At 37.6% G+C, this 17,855-nt stretch overlaps 2 protein-coding genes across 3 annotated transcripts; one reads left to right on the forward strand and one right to left on the reverse strand.

Annotated features, from left to right (window-relative positions):
- Positions 1-32: 32 nt before the first annotated feature.
- Positions 33-5,161, reverse strand: LOC132179101 (uncharacterized). The gene is made up of 10 exons (XM_059591739.1): positions 4,867-5,161; positions 4,347-4,416; positions 3,529-3,653; positions 3,117-3,225; positions 2,959-3,022; positions 2,784-2,839; positions 2,447-2,554; positions 1,494-1,643; positions 768-938; positions 33-606 (listed from the first exon to the last, which is right to left on the reverse strand). Exons 1-10 carry the CDS (start codon positions 5,112-5,114, stop codon positions 373-375), a joined length of 1,335 nt encoding a protein of 444 aa, XP_059447722.1. The 5' UTR covers positions 5,115-5,161; the 3' UTR covers positions 33-372.
- Positions 5,162-5,522: 361 nt separating this feature from the next.
- On the forward strand, positions 5,523-14,452 carry LOC132179099 (probable glycosyltransferase At3g07620). Of its 2 annotated transcripts, XM_059591738.1 has the most exons (3): positions 5,523-5,878; positions 5,990-6,474; positions 13,710-14,452. In XM_059591738.1, the coding sequence occupies exons 1-3, from the start codon at positions 5,543-5,545 to the stop codon at positions 14,194-14,196; spliced, it is 1,308 nt and encodes a 435-aa protein (XP_059447721.1). In that variant the 5' UTR covers positions 5,523-5,542; the 3' UTR covers positions 14,197-14,452. The 2 variants fall into 2 exon arrangements, with proteins under 2 accessions (XP_059447721.1, XP_059447720.1); XM_059591737.1 differs by having other exon boundaries at positions 5,523-6,474.
- The last annotated feature ends 3,403 nt before the right edge of the window (positions 14,453-17,855 follow it).

The raw sequence follows: 17,855 nt of genomic DNA on the forward strand, positions 1-17,855 counted from the left end.
CCTACAATTGTAGATTCATATAACGCCTACCATAGTAATTCATATCTGACTCCGCAGGAAATATACTAGCTACGATTTAAAATGTTACAGGGTAACTATATAACGCCTATACATAATACAGTACATAATATGTTTTTTGTCACAACCAAGCGAGAATACATGTACAGTAACTTCAGATGCCAAGAAACCATGTTTACATCTATTATTGGACAAAGTTGGACATTACTTATGTGACATAAGATGAACAAGAAAAAATGCTCAAGACTATGGCTATACATCCATAGTGATTCTTTAGCGCCTTCTTAATTGCCCTAAACTTGACTCGGAACAAAATATTTGTTTCTTTGCGCTTTGCTTGGTCTTGCAAAGTCATCATGGCCTCAAAAGTTTTGGACCTGTGTTGGAAGCTATCCAAGACGTGATCACATCTACAAGCAGGTCTACGTCCTTTGATATTTCTGCACGAAGGATCCTCGAGTCTACACCTAGGGTACTGCCCACTTCTTTGGCTACCGTCTCCCATGGTGTCCCCACAGTCAGATTTGTCAGAAGCTCACTTCCACGGTTAACTGCATCAGCCATTGCTGGTGGGACATCTGGGAGAGCCTAAAAAATCAACAGAAAATTTAAGGTGCTCGTCTCTTTCAAAGAGGGATGGACGCAAAGCCACAACAAGGGCTCTTTCTGAATATACAAGCTAATTGCTTTTCATAAGTGTCCATAATTCAGAGCCATGGAAGTGCAACTAAATATTAGGTAAAACGTACCTGTTGCAAAGGAAGCCCATGATCTCCAGGCAACATGCGTATTGACATGTCCAGCATTGAACTAATGGCCGAATCTGAACTAAGCACCTGTGCTAGCATTGAGGTTTCATCAATTGAATCATCCTTGAACTTTATGAGGAGATTCCTGGAAATCCCATAGTATGACTTGATCTGAAGAAATATTAAACATCATTATGTAGGGTAAACCCAAAAAGAAGTTTCCAAAAAGAATATTGCAGTGCAGAATGGAGTTGCAAGTTTATGTAATTTGCAAACTCTGGAAAGATATCCAATATCTCAAAGAACCTCCCCACCAAACTATTGCCAACATGCCCTGCAAATCGCAGCATGTCATGAAAAGTTTTCCCAAGAAATCAGACCATCCAAAGCACATATCCATAACATTAGTGCCATACCTAGGTCATAATTACTACCACATACCATGCCATACATCAAGCACAATTACTATCATTTACCATAGTCACCTAGTGGGCAATGAACAGTTGTCATGTATGCCACAGCAATTTTGTAATGCCATTTAAAAAGGATAAAGAATTAATCAAGTTCTTGAAGACTTAGAAGAGCTTCAGGAGGACTCTTTAACTAAACAATTACATGTCAACCAATGGTCAAGAACTATGCAATCATAAAGGATACAAAAAGACATCCGTAACTACCGAGCTAAAATTGAACTGAAATGTGTTACTGGTTTATGGTTTTACATACAAGTCGTCGAGTTTCTTCAGGTTTTGGAGTAAAATCTTCTCTTCCCTTAACTAAGTCCATGTACAAGGGAGGAAGTTGCTCAACTAAAGGAAGAACTTGCTTCATAATGGGAGGGCTAAGATTTTCTAACTGCTTCAATGTCATTTCTGCCTGCAAGTATTTCATAGAAAAGAGATCAGTCATCTTTCTACGAATCATTAACGCCATACAATGAAATAACTGTTGATGCTTCCACACATTCCTATACATCTTTCTCACATGCTATCAGGAGTGCCAAAAGACACTTCTTAAGAGATACATACATACACATATATGTGCACAGACATAGATGCACACAGACATCAAGATGTGCACACACACAGAGATATGGGAAAAACAAGTGTATTTACAATGAGCATCCATTGTAAAATATAAGTAGACCAAATTCAATTATGATGAAGGACAACATATCTACCATAGATGCAGCCACCTCAGACTTACGTTAAAAAGACATTTTTAAAAACAGATGAAAAAGAACTATAGATTTGAGTGAGGTAGGATGCAAAGATGAGTTGACTATGGGAAGAAATGAGCTGCCTTATAAAGTTAGGCTAGCAATTGTATGAAGCAGAAGAATACTAGGAGGAAAGCGAAGAACAATGTAGGGATGGTGTTTGAAAAGAAAGAAACAGATGAGAGACACACCTTAACCTAGAATTGAGTACAGTCAGATCAGAGAAGAAAGTAACTCAAGAATCTAACCATATTTAAATTTCCTACACTTGAACTTGAATCTCAATATGTAATGATGCTTAAGTTCTCCTTCCTTACATTTAATAAGAATGGATATGTTGTATTTTCTGATATTTGAAGAGATGATGACAATAAAAGAACTGAAATGCAAGCAGTAAGCTTTGTTTGAAAATAATACTTCAGATAAATTACAAAGTGAAGTTGGGGACTTGGATACTCACGCCAAGACGGATTGTTGGTGATGATGCAATTTGTGATAAAAGAGGTCCAATGCTTTGGGCCATTGGGACAAGAACAGGTGAAAACAAAGGGATAGCTAAGCTTGCCTCCTGTGAAATCAACAGAGAAATTTTTGTCAGTTTCAAATGACTTATCTGTAGTAAACAGCAGACTAGAAAAGGTAAGATTTGTAGAATTCGACTGGTTTGCTGCCAAAAGAAGAGAATTGAAGAGGAAAAAGAATAGAGACAAGAATCTAGTCTTGACCATGGCCAACATGTCTAGTCACCTCTTTCCTCTTCTTAGACATGCATACTTAAGAATTCAGAGGTCAAATACCTTGTTGTTGAATGCCATTAATACATTGCCACTTCTTTGAACAGCATATCTTGATCCTGATCAACATTAAGTAACCTCTTATGAATTTTTTTTTTGATAAGTAAGTAACCTCTTATGAATTGCTGCGACCAAATTATTTGTACCCTTAGAAGCAAAGAGGAAGATTGTGTAATACCAATCAAAAGATGGATGACAGATCCCAAAGAATGTCCAATACCGAAAGTAGGGAGATCTTGTATCTGCAAAATTCAGGCATTAGGATTTTCTTTTATTTTTTCTTTTTAAATGCAATTTAAGGAAATACTAGTTCTGCAAATAACAATTGAAACGCACTGTTTCTTGTAGAAACCGATAACACCTATCAAATTTGAACTGGACCTCATCTGCAATAAAGAAGTGATCAAATCCACTTGCATATGGAGTTGCAATCACCAATATGCCCCTACATCACAAAAAGAGGATTTTTTTATTAATAGACATTCTAGCAGAATCCACGGATAACCTAGAAAAAAAAGGAGCTATATGAGTAGACTTTAAAAGTTGTGAGCCTAAGAGAAAGATTCCAGCACAATATCAAAATGTCCTCTCATGAAATATAAAATCTTAAGAGAATCTATCATGGAATAAATATAAAACATAACAAAAGAACAAATCTGCATGTAGCAGCACCACAAAATCTATCAAAGCACATGAGGCTGACCCAAGTGTTTCATTATATTTTTAGCGTCCAAATATGAAGACTTACTTTTCTGAAAGGCGCTCAAGGAACAAACGGTAGGTAAGCTGAGGAGCAGCTCCAACAAATATGCCGCCAACAAAGTGTACGACTGACTTAGGCTTTGAGCTTCTTGGTTTGAGAACCCATGCTCCCTGAGATAATACAATGGCATATCTTTAATAATGCAACAGAGACTATCTCTTCAGAAAAGGATATAAGAAAGGAGAAAACAAAGCTGCTTATTAGAGCTGGTATCAAATATATGGTACGCTATTGGTCCTAGAGTTTGTACTACAGAAAGAGTCATTACAAGCGTTTCCATATATGATATGCAACATGCATTAACTCTTTAAATTTAAACTCAACCAAACTCAATTTGACTCAACAGAGACAAACTCTTTTTGAGACAAAGAAACTGACAACCATTGTGGCAACGTTCCCATCTTGAACTGATCATAGCACAGCTTTGAATAGAAAGTAATTGATATTGTTGTGATCTGTTTTTGCATTGCATAGTATAGATGGGAAATTTTCGAAATCCATATGCCCACAGAAAATTCATATAGAGTTCGCAATTCAATTCAAACATTCCAACATAATGTGTTTTTTAATTCAATAGGACAGTGAAACTTATGCAAAGCTGGCAGATTTAGCTTTAAGAATAAACAGGCCTATGGGTGTAACGAAACATGGATAAGGTAATAATCACCATCCAATTTTTCCTAACTGGCAATTTTTTCAGCAAGGTATCACCAATGCTAACATGAAAATCAGTTTGCCATTTGCTACACATGAATCAAACTAAAATCCATATGGTACTTTGCAAAAACTAAATCAAACAACACCTCAACTTCCCTCCATTCACTAGAACCACCCCAAGCATCTTGTGATTGTTTTACAGTCTCAGTAAGTAATCTGCAGATACAGAAAGAAAAAACTATTATTTCCAATTAGCACTTCTGACACGAAATATGTGTTTACGTCCACACATATGTACGTTGTGCGTATATATGCAACTACTAGATAGCTATGATATACACAAGCTGCTGGATAGATCAGAAAAGCCCGTTTCCAACATGAATTTAATTGGCAACGTTACATATAAATATCAGCCTAAACCTACTTATACTGTGTTGTACTTTTGTTTTTTGTTTTTCTAACCCATTCTGGTCGGACCATTTGGTTGAATTACCAAAACATACTATCAAAATAACGAAAACATACTATCAAAATTTACGAAAACATGCAAGGAGAGAAATAATCAACGTTGATCATAAATAGAAACGCACATATGGATAATCGTATATGTAATGAGGGCACAAAGTAAGAGAGACAAAACAAAGAGGGGGAAGGCAAGGGCATGACCTCTCAATCTCCGAGTAAAGTTGAATTCCAGTTGATTCTGGTTGTTGTTTCTTTATGGAATCGTCAGAGTTGCAATAGATTCTGGTACGGCAGCGACGATTTCTAAAATTAACCGCCAAGTGAAGACGCCGATGATGGTTACCGGACAAGCTGTGGATGCGACCTTTCTGAGATTGAAAAATTAGCTTATTTGTTTCGTAATCATATAGGGGAGGATTGGGGTGCGATGTCCTTAGCCAAGCGGCCATCCCCAGAGTACAAATTTCAAATAAAAAAAGTACTGCCTCTCTGACTCTCTCTGCGGTCCAAATTATGTCTATCTATATATTAACAGTGAGTCTCTCGCTCCTTCGGCAATTTCAACGAATGGGAATCTTTCTTCTTCTGTCTCTCTTCCGGCTAAATTGCATCTTTTTTGCCCTTTTATTTATTTATTTATTTTAAATTTATTTATTTTAAAATCCAGCATATCTATATAATATTTAGTTTTAATTTCCAGCAAATCTATATAATATTTGTGTTATTTATATAATAACACGTCACCCACTCCTGGTCAAAGCAGAACTGGTGAAGGAAAATGGGATCGAAAAAAACAAGAAAACTCCAAACAATTCACAGTGGGTAGTAAATACTAAATAGAGGGATTAAGTATCTGGGCAAGACCCAAGCAGAGGGGATGAACGCCTCTTCAGTTTTCAGTATGCTTGTCTCTCCAGAACAAGAAGAGAGGACTCATAGGAGGCCCAAACATCCCTCCTCTCGCCCTCACGCTCTCCACCTACGCCTCTTGCTACTAGCAGTGCTGATGGCGGCATTGATGGTTGCTATTGCCTCATTTTTCCGCGGCTCTGCTCACATTAATACCCTGAAGTTTGATATTGATTCGTCGGAAAACAGCAGCAAATTCCTTGTAAAGGGAAAGCCAGCCCCACCGCAATTCCCATTCCCCTCAAGTTTTAGCAGTGCAGATGCAGCACCTCCACCTTCAATAACCAAGACAATTGCTAATAAGGTAGACATAGAATTGGGTCCTTATCATAACTGGCAACTCTTTGCTCTAGATTTTCAGGAAATGATGCGCAGTTTTAAGATTTATGTTTATCCTGATGCCTTCATGAACCAGTCTCATTCCAAGTCTTCTCCATTCTCTCCCATCTTCCTCCCGCACCCAGATCCATTCCATACGGGACTAGGAAATTACTTCAGCGAACACATGTTTAAGGTGGCTCTTCTTCGGAGTTCCCTCATTACGCGCCATCCGGAGGAAGCCCATCTCTTTTTCTTGCCCTTTTCCATCAACCTTCTGCGGAACGACCCTCGTGTCTACTCCGAGGCATCCATCTCTGAATTTGTCACCCAATACACCACCAGGGTTCGCCGTGATTTCAAATTCTGGAATGCCTCTGCCGGTGCTGACCACTTCTATGTATACTGTCATTCCGTTGGTCGAGAGGCCGCCTCTAAGCTTCATGATTTGTATAACAATGCCATCCAGGTAACTTGCTCATCCAGCTACTTCCAGAGATACTATGTTTCCCACAAAGATGTGGGCTTGCCGCAGGTTTGGCCTCGCCCACATGAGAAAGCTCTCACTCCCCCGGATGCGAGGTAGTCTTTCACTGCTATTTTCTACTTGCTTTCATGGGGACTCTGTCTTTTCTGTTGATTGCACTATATGGGCAACTCAAACCATCAGCCATGCCACGACTATGCTTAAATTCTTCTGATTATCACACCCTTACAAGTTACGCAAAAATAAAATAAAAAATCAAGTCCAGTTATTTTATTTATTTATCTATTTTTATTTTGAACGATCGAAATTGTTAATTGTCCCTAAAAGTTATTTAAAAAAACAAAAATAATTGAAAAAAATAACTTTAAGGGGGCGGGTGAGCCACCTTAGTCACGAGCAGTGGTTTGGGAGTTGGGGTGGCTGACCACTATAGTCTCTGAGGGGATTCTTCCACCATTTTATTTATTTTTTTCCAATTGTTTTTATTTTTTACTATTTTTAGGACAATTTAATTCGTTCAAATAAAAAAATTCATTTGCACATCATTTATGTCATTTCTCTTTCTATTTTAACACCAGATGGGGTAACTTATAACAGCTTCCATAGGTTGTGAAATTGGTCAGGCCACCTTTAAAAGTGTTCCTTAGTGTGCCCGAACCACCTAGCCTCGGGTAATTGTTTTTGTTGAGAATAAGATTGTATATTGAATCACATAGTATAATGTAGAGAAGGGGGCCTATATATAGGCTTATAATAAAGACCTAATAGAATAAAGAAAGGTAAACCTAGTAGACTTAGAATACCAAAGAAAGTAAATAACAATAACATAATATTATTTAACAGCTCCCTACAAGCTCAAGGTGGAGTGCAAGAGACCAACTAGGTTGGACACAAGATCACGAAAATGCCATTGAGGATGTGACTTTGTAAAGATGTCTGCGAGCTGATCACGGGACGTGATAGAATGAAGCTGTAGTGAGCCCTGAAGAAGATGATGACGAACACAATGACAATCAATCTCAATATGTTGTCCGTTCATGAAAAAATCATTATGAGCAATCTAAATAGCACTCTTGTTGTCACAATATATAGGAGTAGTAGAAAAAAGAGAGACACCCATATCCTGTAACAGCCATCGCAACCAAAGAAGTTCCGCGGTAGTGTCAGCTAGAGCATGATATTCTGCCTTGGTGCTAGATCGAACAACAACAGTCTGTTTCTTACTTCGCCAAGAGATAAGCGAGGTGCCAAGTAGGAAACAATAACTAGTTGTAGAGCAACGATCCGTTGGATCACCCGCCCAATCAGCATCAGTATAAGCATGCAGCTATAGAGAAGACTGAGAGGAGAAATAAAGCCCATGAAATAATGTCCCCTTCAGGTACTGAAGAATGCGCAGAATAGCTGATAAATGAGTGGAGCGAGGAGCAGCCATAAATTGACTCACGTGATGGACAGCATATGAGATATCAAGTCGAGTGACAGTAAGGTAGACAAGATTGCCAACTAAATGCTGATATAAGGTAAAATCGTGAAGAGGTTCGCCATCATGAGGAGTGAGACGAGTATTAAGCTCAGTCGATGTGTCAACAATCTTACTGTCTATGAGATTGGCCCGAGAAAGTAGATCAGATATATACTTGGCCTGTGTTAAATAATAACCATCAGAAGAAGATGAGATCTCGAGACCAAGAAAATAGCTGAGAGGGCAAAAATCTTTCATCTCAAAGTGCTGACTGAGAAACTGTTTAAGTTCCTGAATACCAATGATATCATCTCCAGTGATAATCATGTTGTCAACATGTAGTAGAAGAAGTATGGTTCCCCGGTCTCTGCGGCAAATAAACAAGGCTGAATCATAAGAACTGATGGAATAGCCAAGGTGAGAGATAGTGGCGCTAAACTTAGCAAACCATGCTCGAGGTGCTTGCTTAAGTCCATATAGAGTTCGACGAAGATGACAAACCTTGTTTGTAGGATGAGATAATCCAGGAGGTGGCTGCATATAGACTTCTTCACGTAAATCACCATTAAGGAAGACATTTTTGACATCTATTTGACAAAGTGACCAATGTTGAGAGGCTGCAACAGCCAACAGAGCACGCACAGAAGAGAGGCGAGCAACTGGAGCAAAAGTCTCCTCATAATCCACACCATATTCCTGAGTAAAACCTTTGGCTACAAGTCGAGCCTTGTACCTGTCAACAGTACCATCAGAACAAGTCTTGATTTTGTAAAACCACTTACACCCAACCACTGATTTTCCAAGAGGTAAGTCAACCAGATCCCGTGTATTGTTTTTGTGTAAAACATCAAGTTCCTCTTTTATCGCAGCCTGCCAAAGAGGGTTAGTGGAGGCCTCACAAAAGGAGTAAGGCTCATGCAAGGTAGCTAAGGTATGAAAGCAATAAAAATCCTGTAAATAAGATGGGAGAGATCTTAATCGGGTGGATCGATGAAGGTCAGGTGGTGGAGTGCAGACTGGATCCTCGGATGGAACAGAACCTGGAGAGGCAGGCGAAGAACTTGGGGACGCAGGCGAAGCGGCGTCGAGGGCATCAGAACCTGGTGACGCATGCAAAGTAGCATCGAGGGCATCAGATGACTGCAGTTTGAGCGAGAGACTCTGGCAAGACATTGGTGGTGAGAGTAGGAGAAAGAGGAAACTCAAAAAGGGTAGTAAAGGGAGGGAATGATGGCATGTTGAATTTTTCAACTTCGTGGAATAGTCGATGCTCCCAAAAAACTACATGACGATGCGAAGATGATGAGACACAGGATCATAACACCGGTAGTCCTTTTGTTCCACTCCATATCCCAAAAAACAACACAACCGAGAATGAGGTTCGAGTTTGGTGCGCTCATGAGGCTGGAGTAAAACAAAACAGGCAGAACCAAAGACACGGAGATGGTGATATGAAGGGATAGAGCCAAACAACCGCTCGTGAGGAATGCAATTATCAAGGATAGGGGTAGGCAACCTATTGATCGTGTAGACAGCTATGAGAGTGGCTTCACCCCAAAACGGGGTAGGAACAGATGTGGAAATGAGAAGAGCATAGACAGTGTCTAAAATGTGCCTAAGTTTACGTTCAGCTCAACCATTTTGTTGTGAGGTGCCTGGATACGACAAGTGAGGAACAGTGCCATAATGTTTGAGAATAGCTTGAAAATCATGTTGAGTATATTCTAAAGCATTATCAGAACGAAAAGCTTTGATGGGTTTTGAAAATTGGGTTTCAACCATTTTGGCAAAAGTACGATAAATGTCCAATAATTTAGAATGAAATTTCATTAAAAACACGCAAGTATAACGAGAGAAATCAACAAAAATAACAAAATAACGTGAGTCACTCATACTAGCAACAGGAGAAGGTCCCCAAACATCAGAATGAATTAAATCAAAAGAAGCAGTAGCATGAGACTCATTATTATTAAATGGCAAAGCCGATTGTTTACCAAGTTGACATGAACTATAATCAAAAGAATTATTGGAAACTGAACCTAACAAACCCTTTGAAGCTAAAAATTGAATGCGAGAGGCAGATGCATGACCAAGACGCGAATGCCAAAGTGCAAGAGATGGTGATGATGAAGAGGCAGCAGCAGAGACGCCCAATTCTACGCCTGATCCCAATGGTTTGACTAGTACGAGGATCCTGTACATGCACACCAGAAAAGTAAAAAACAAGTCTATATCCAAGTTCACACAGTTGGCCAATAGAAAGAAGATTGAAGGACAATTTAGGCACATGAAAAACTTCAGGAACAGAAAGGGAAGGTGTATTGATAGTGCCTATATTTTTAGCAGTTATAATGGAGCCATCAGCTGTGCGAATCAATGAGAAATGAGGTGAAGGTATAGATGTGGTAGAGGAAGTAGGGTGAAGTGTCATGTGATTGCAACAAGCAGAGTCAAAGAGCCAAGGGGAAGAGGTACCTGGCAAAACTAAGAGGACAGAGGAAGATGCATTACCAGACCGAGATAGGACGACCTGGTTGACTATTGTCTAAAAGTCAGTTGCAGTTAAGGTGACACTGGATCCTGATGTGTGGCCAGAGGGAGCAGCTGGAGATGAACCACTCTCAGTATGAGCAATTGCTGCTGTGGGTGCATTAGATCTTCCATTTACGCCAACACTTGTCAATCGTGTGCCCTCGACGTCGATAATAGCAACAGTAATTGTTATCGCGAGACTTAGGAGGGAGTCAAGGAGTACATGACCTGTCATAATACTCTCGTTGGAATGACGAGGAGCCAGAAGATGGTGCAGCCAATATTGTATGACTAGGCTGAGAGCGCATAGTCTGCGATCTAGTCTTGGCACGGACAAGTTCGAAGATGGTAGTGTCCAAAGTGGGAAGAGGAGAACGATGTAAAAGTTGCACATGAACAGGCTCAAAATCATCACGCAAGGCCATTAAAAATTGGTGAAGGCGATGTTGATCTCTACGGGTAACATACATCTCAACATCAGTGGGATCCTTTCAAATAGGATCAGAAACATCAATTTGGTTCCACAAGAATTGCATGTGAGCAAGAAAATCATTTATACTCTGATCAGATTCCTGCGTCAACTGGAAAAGCTGAAACAGAAGCTGATATTCGTGAGCACTATCTACAGAAGAATAACGAGAAGGAAGCATATCCCAAGCACCCTTTGCTTCATCAAAGTTGCCAAAGAGCGCAGAAATAGATGGTATAGTGGTATTACAGAACCATGTAAGAATCTGATGATGCTTGCTATCCCAATCAATAAGACGAGAGGTGAAAGCCTTATCTGACTCAGAAGCCCCTTTAACTGGCTTTTTGACCTCTCCAGTCACATAAAACCAAAGCTTGCGGCCTTTAAGAAAGCTACGCATAGATTGAGACTACACCATATAGTTTGTGCCATTCAATAAACATGATAAATAATCTCGTTTTGTGCCATTTAGAAGGCTCAAAAGCAAAAACAGACCACAAATATGAAATCAGGACGAAGAAATAGGTAAGAAAGCACCTGGTCAACTTTGGAAGTCAACAAAAAGTCAACGGTCAAAGTTAATGTTGATGTGGCACAGCTAACGTGGCAAGGACTGACTTGGTACTGCTGATGTGGCACTTAGGGATGACGTGGCAATGGTGTCGTGGTACTCAGGGCGGACGTGGCATTGATGGCGTGGTATTGATGACATGGCACTCAGGGCTGGCGTGGCTGTGATGATGTGGCACTCAGATTGACGTGGTTCTACTGACGTGGCACTTAGGGCTGACGTGGCGGTTGGAGCGTTTGGCGCGTGTGGGCACGTGCGACTAGAGGTGGTGTGTGGATCTCACGCGCAGAACTATGAGTGGCGCGTTGTGTACTGGATCTGGATTCTGGTTGCAGTTCTGGAGTCACCGGGAGTAGATCTATCGATCGATGGTCTGAGAGAAGCAATCGGACCACTGTGGCGGTCGGTGACGGAATAGCAGTGGCGGAATTGCCGAAACTTGGGCAGCGCATGAGGGCTCCGATGGGACTGTGTGCGGCGGCTCTGTGATGGTTGGCTTCCGGGCTTTCAAGTGGTATAGTGATCTGCTGAAAACTTCGAGGGGAAGATAGAGAACCGTGAGGGACAGAGAGATGGATGCGTTGGATAACACTGGCGGCCCTGGAAAAAAAATTTTAGATGCAGAAAAAAAATTTGAAGTGATTCAGAACTTGTGCTCTGATACCATGTTGAGAATAAGGTTGTATATTGAATCACACGGTATAATGTACAGAAGGGGCCTATATATAGGCTAATAATACAGACCTAGTAGAATAAGGAAAAATAAACTTAGTAGACTTAGAATACCAAAGAAAGTAAATAGCAATAACATAATATTATCTAACAGTTTGATTACCCCTTTTATGGCTGTAGGGTAGTTCGACTATTCCCAAAAATGGTCTAGTGGGTGGCTGAATCACCCTCCAATCTTTGGGGGTGATCCAGCCAAAATTGGTTATGGGAGTAGCCAAACTACCCCACAACCATCAAAGAGGTGGTTCGGCCACCCTGAACTAGTTAAAGGGTGGCGGAACCACCTCACAAGGTTTTATTTTTTAAATAACTTTTAGGGTTAATATGGGTAGGCTCAAGTAGAGAAATTCATGTGCGTGTCTTGTGTGAAAAATTTTCTATTTATTTGAATGTTAGATGCTATCAGATGGTGTACTTTCTAACAATGTGGTAGTTAGAGAAAATCATGTGCCACTTTTTAAAATTTGGTAGCTAAGTGCCAAAGGGGCAATGATTTTAAGGGGGCTAAGTGTATTTCCCCAAAAAATTACAAATTTTAGATTTGGAGAACAAATAACGAAATGAGGGAATACATTTAGCCCCCAAGCTGCCATCTATTTGGTACTTGGGGTACCAAATTATTAAAAGTGATACTAGATCTCTCCAACTCCCATACTCCTACAAGTTATGTCCTCCACTAGCATTTGGCATTAAAATGGGTGGAAAATGTCATGTGATTTGTTTTTACTCGAACTATCCAAGTTATCCCTAAAAATTATGAGAAAAAACAAAAAAAGAAAAAAAGAAAAATTTGAAAGGGTGGCTAACTCAGTCATGAAGGAGTGGTTTGACCAGTTCGAGAGTAGCCAAACCACTTCGGCGACCTTTGTGGCCAGTTGGCCACCCCCTTGACTAGTTTGGGGGTGGCCGAACTACTCCCACAGCCTTTGAAGATAGTTTGGCTATTCTTTTAGTTTTTGTTATTTAATGATTTTTAGTATTAATTTAGATAGTTTACGTAAAAAAAATCACGTGCGTATCATGTATAATATTTTTCGTCTATTTTAATGTGACACATGCTAATATAGAAGGTGTGACTTATAAAGGAATGTGAGTGAAAGGTGTTAAGTTCATTTTTTCAAATTTAGTTATCTTTTTACGTGCAGTAATTTGAGGGGAGTTTAGTGTTGTGTCCTTGTGAATGCCGGCTAGCCTAGCAGTTATAAATTGGTTACTTACAGTTACAGAGAGTGGAAGGGGCTACCAACCCATTTAATGATTTGCTATTAAGTTCAACCAGTCAATCACTACACTAGATTCCCTACAGTTGGTATACAACTTGTGGATAGGAGTCACTACAAACTCAATTATCTGCCTGATGACTGGGATCTACGTTTTTCCGGATTATATCCAAAATTATTAAAATCATATAGATATAAGAACTCCTCTAGGAGCAGTATGAATTTTGAAGCATATCAGGTTGTAGCCTTGTAGATTCATTGCAAATTCTAGATCAATTTGCTACAGTTATTTATTTTTTCCTGCTGTGACCAACAATTGCTGCTGGTTTGTTGACATGCAGACATAAACTTGTTTACTTTTCTGGACGTATCCAAAACTCTCGTATTCGGCAAGAGCTGATAGCTTTATGGGGAAATGATTCTTATGTGGACGTTTTCTCTGGGAGTCCACCTTTCTCATATGAAGAAGGGTTTAGGCGAAGCAAGTATTGCCTCCATGTTAAAGGTTATGAGGTGAACACTGCTAGGGTAAGTGATGCTATACATTATGGATGCATTCCCGTTATTATTTCAAACTACTATGAGCTTCCATTTGCTAATGTTTTGGACTGGAGCAAGTTTTCGGTTATTATCAACCAACGAGAGATAGCTCTCACCAAGAACAAACTGCTGTCAATAACAACACCAAAGTACCTAAATATGTTTCGTAATCTGTGCCAAGTTCGGAAACATTTTTGTTGGAATAAAACACCGAGGGGTTTTGATTCCTTCCATATGACTGCTTACCAATTGTGGCTGAGAAGAAACATAAATCGGCCATTCCGTTAATTCTCCTTGTTAGCTCAGGTGTTGATTTGCACTATAAATACTTGAGGCTGGCCTTTTTGCGTTTCAATGGGCTCCATGCCGGTGGTAACATTAGGGTCATGCGGTTTAGACTTCAGTATGCTCTGTTGGTCTGTGTATATATAGCACTAGCATAATATCCTCTGGATAATATCATGGGACGCATTACTTGAAAGATCTTTGATCTTGCTATTTTAGCTGCCGATGGCATATTCAGTTGGTGCATGGCTTAATCTAATTTGAATATGTACCACCATTGATTTTATTTTATTTTATTTTATTTTCGTCTTTTGAGGAAAGGGGAGGCAAGATCATCTGTCTCAATGCTATTGAAGATACTGTTAGACACAAAATGGAAATTTGGACTCAAAAATAGATGCCACAAAAGTAGGAAGATGATCGGCTCATTTGAATATACCATTTTTTTGGATTGTGAATACCGAAGAGAAAAAAGAGTTTGAGATTATGTTTGGACATGATTGAGAAAATTAATAAAAAATTATAAATAATATAAATAAATAACTAAAAACAAAAAAATTTGGGGTGGTTTTGAACCACCCAATTTTTGTCAAAAGGGACCAAATGTGGAAGTGTATGGCACACCATTTGGCAAGAGCTCGTTACTATTCAGGTGAAAATCAGACATCCGAATTTTTTCAGGTTGTTTCAGGTGAAAATCAAATATCCGAATTTTTTCTTGCTTTCCTCCATCCGAAAAGAAAGCATGAAAGAACGTTTGCATTTTCTTGACTAAGAATGATTGAAAACTCGAATTTATTTTTTTATCTATCTCATAAAGTCCGATATTTATGTTTTTTTTTTTTAGTTATTTCCCTTTTTTGGTTTTTCTGGAGTTTTTATATGTTTTTATATGTTTTTTTTTTTTTTTTTTTTTTTTTTTTTTTTTTTGGGTTTTTGACGTTTTTAGGTTTTATAGTTTTTTTGGAGTTTTTTTTTACGTTTTTTTAGGTTTTATGGTTTTTTACGTTCTTTTTGGAGTTTTTTAGGTTTTATGGTTTTTTTTTTTTTGAAGTTTTTTGGTTTTTTTAGGTTTTTATAGTTTTTTTTTTTGGAGTTTTTTACGGTTTTTTAGGAGTTTTTTTTTTTTTTTTTTAAAAGAAAAAACCTTTTCTGGTTTTTTAACCTTTTTTTAATTTTTTTTTGGGTTTTTTAACGTTTTTTTAAAGAAAAGTTGAAAAAATAATAATAATATGAAGAAAAAAAAAAGTGAAATGACAGATAATAGAAGAATAATATGTCATTAAAAGCCTCCAATGACAGGGTTAAAATTTAAACGAAAGAAAAAACAAATTATGTTAAAAGTTCGAAGGATAATATTAAGAGTTTGATATGAAAGGTTTAAGGAAGGTATAAAAAAGAGTAAAAGAAATGCAGAAATTAGAAAAAATAAATGAACCTAGGGTAAGAAAATGAATCGAAACTAATGGAGAAATGTAGAAAATTATGTAAACTAAGAAATAAGAGTAAAAAATACAAGTAGAATTCGTGAAAGATGTAAAGTGGGAAATACAAAAAAAAGAAAAGAAAGTAGAACGAAGTACGAAAATAGTAATTGAATTAAGAAATAGAAAATTGAAGATAGCTTTCTTACTAATGCCTGTTCAAGATTGTTTTGCAGGATCGGTCGAAGCTTCCAAGAAAAGAAGGTATAAATATTTTTTTTAATTTTTTTTTGATTTTTCTACTTTCACTTTTTTAGACAATTTCCTTTGGTCGGGGTTACTCTTCAATGCATAATACTTTTCGGGTAGATAAAATTCTTCGGAAGTGCCCCGGTGGGAGTAGAACAACTTTTGGCGCCACTGCCCTTTTGCTCTGACTCTGCCGTGGGTGCTAAGACTCCGAGATGCCGTTAGAAATTGGTTTCGACGATTTTTGATTGCAGGAGGAGTTTTTTTGAGGGAGTTGGAACATGGACACCATGTTTCCGGCCATGTATCCGAAAAGTATTATGAGTTGAAAAGAATTAGGGATTATATATATATTTTGAATTTTTGAATTTTTTTTTTATACAACAAAGGAAATTAAAACTGTAATCAAAATGAATAAATATTAGAACCAAGAAAAACAAAATTTTACGAATATTGATATTATTAAAATTAAAACAACGTATTTTAAGAAATATCTTACTATTTTTTTAATAATTCACTTAGAAATTAATAAATTCTATTTTATTGTAATTTACAATTTTTTATTTAGATATATTAATATGTTAATATTTTTAGAATGAAAAATTGTACGTTGTAAAAATATCTTACAAATTTTTTAATAATTCATTTCAAATTTTTTAATAATTCATTTCAAATTTCATAAATTTCATTTGATTTTTGATTTTGGAATACTTTAAAAATTTTTTATCTACTTCTAATTTTATACAATTTATTATTAACTTAATTTAATATTTTTAATTTAACTAATATATTATTTTAAACAGTTAAACTTTCGTTTGTTTTTAATTTTTAATGTGTACTTGTTTTTTAAATTAAATCTAATTCTATTCTATAATGAAACCCAAAATTGAAACCCGAATGAAACCCCAAATAAACCCCAAATTGGAACCTCAATGAAACCCCAATGAAACCCTAAAGAAACCACAAAGAAACCCCAAATTGAAACCCAAAAGCTATGGACTGTACACAGCAATTAAGATGTATGGAGCGGCTATAGAATTGAAGCAAAATGTTAGTATTAAAATATATGATGTGACGCACATTAATTATTCATTTGGTTACTACCAATGAAACCCTAAAGAAACCACAAAGAAACCCCAAATTGAAACCCAAAAGCTATGGACTGTACACAGCAATTAAGATGTATGGAGCGGCTATAGAATTGAAGCAAAATGTTAGTATTAAAATATATGATGTGACGCACATTAATTATTCATTTGGTTACTATTTATGGTACTGTGCAAACATCCGACATGCTGTTTAAAAGTATTTTTTGTTGTTGCAATTAAAACGGAATGGTGGATAGAAATTTTTTTAGGTGGATTAGAATAATGTTTAAAGAGGTCATCCTCTTTTAAATTCGTCATATTTATATAAAATGAATGGAATGGTGAATAAGTGATTTCCAAGGAATTGTCACATAAAACATAGTTCTGTATAGTGAGCAAAACAGGAAAGGGTTGATATTATGAATTAGGATTGCGAGGCTTGTACTTTGAATGCTTAGTCGGAGACTCACTAGAATGTCAAACATATGGATTAGTTTTCTGTCTGTCCCCCTTCTCATATTCTTGTTTACAACTTTTTTTTGTTTTTTTTTTTTTCTAGATTTTGATTATAATTTTATTTCCGATATCTGCATCCAATAGAGTTATCATATTACACTACAAATAGGGCTGTTCTATGTAAAAGGCTATTTGAACCCATTTGGTCGGACAGACGTTCGAGTAGCCGAAGTCATTCTTGCTCGGATAGTTCTTACAAGTAGAATCATTACAACCTTTCGGCATGGATTGACCTATTGCAGTACAATATATAAGGGATTTCCGTTCAAACAGAAGGACATAGGAGAGCTTGATGTGGCAAGCTATTGAAACATACATATACGTGTGTCCATTTTTCGCATTGAATGCTTGGGTTCTTATGAGCTTAAAGTAAAAGAAGGAAAAA

This window comes from Corylus avellana, chromosome ca4 (assembly GCF_901000735.1).
Source record: "Corylus avellana chromosome ca4, CavTom2PMs-1.0".
In the NCBI taxonomy this organism is placed as follows: Eukaryota; Viridiplantae; Streptophyta; class Magnoliopsida; order Fagales; family Betulaceae; genus Corylus; species Corylus avellana.

Coding starts and splice junctions, on each gene's coding strand:
- LOC132179099 (XM_059591737.1), top strand. CDS start 5,543: ATGAACGCCTCTTCAGTTTTCAGTATGCTTGTCTCTCCAGAACAAGAA. Junction 6,475..13,709: donor CTCACTCCCCCGGATGCGAG/GTAGTCTTTCAC, acceptor GTTGACATGCAG/ACATAAACTTGTTTACTTTT.
- LOC132179101 (XM_059591739.1), bottom strand. CDS start 5,114: ATGGCCGCTTGGCTAAGGACATCGCACCCCAATCCTCCCCTATATGAT. Junction 3,226..3,528: donor CTTGAGCGCCTTTCAGAAAA/GTAAGTCTTCAT, acceptor TTTGTGATGTAG/GGGCATATTGGTGATTGCAA. Junction 2,840..2,958: donor TGTCATCCATCTTTTGATTG/GTATTACACAAT, acceptor AATGTTGATCAG/GATCAAGATATGCTGTTCAA.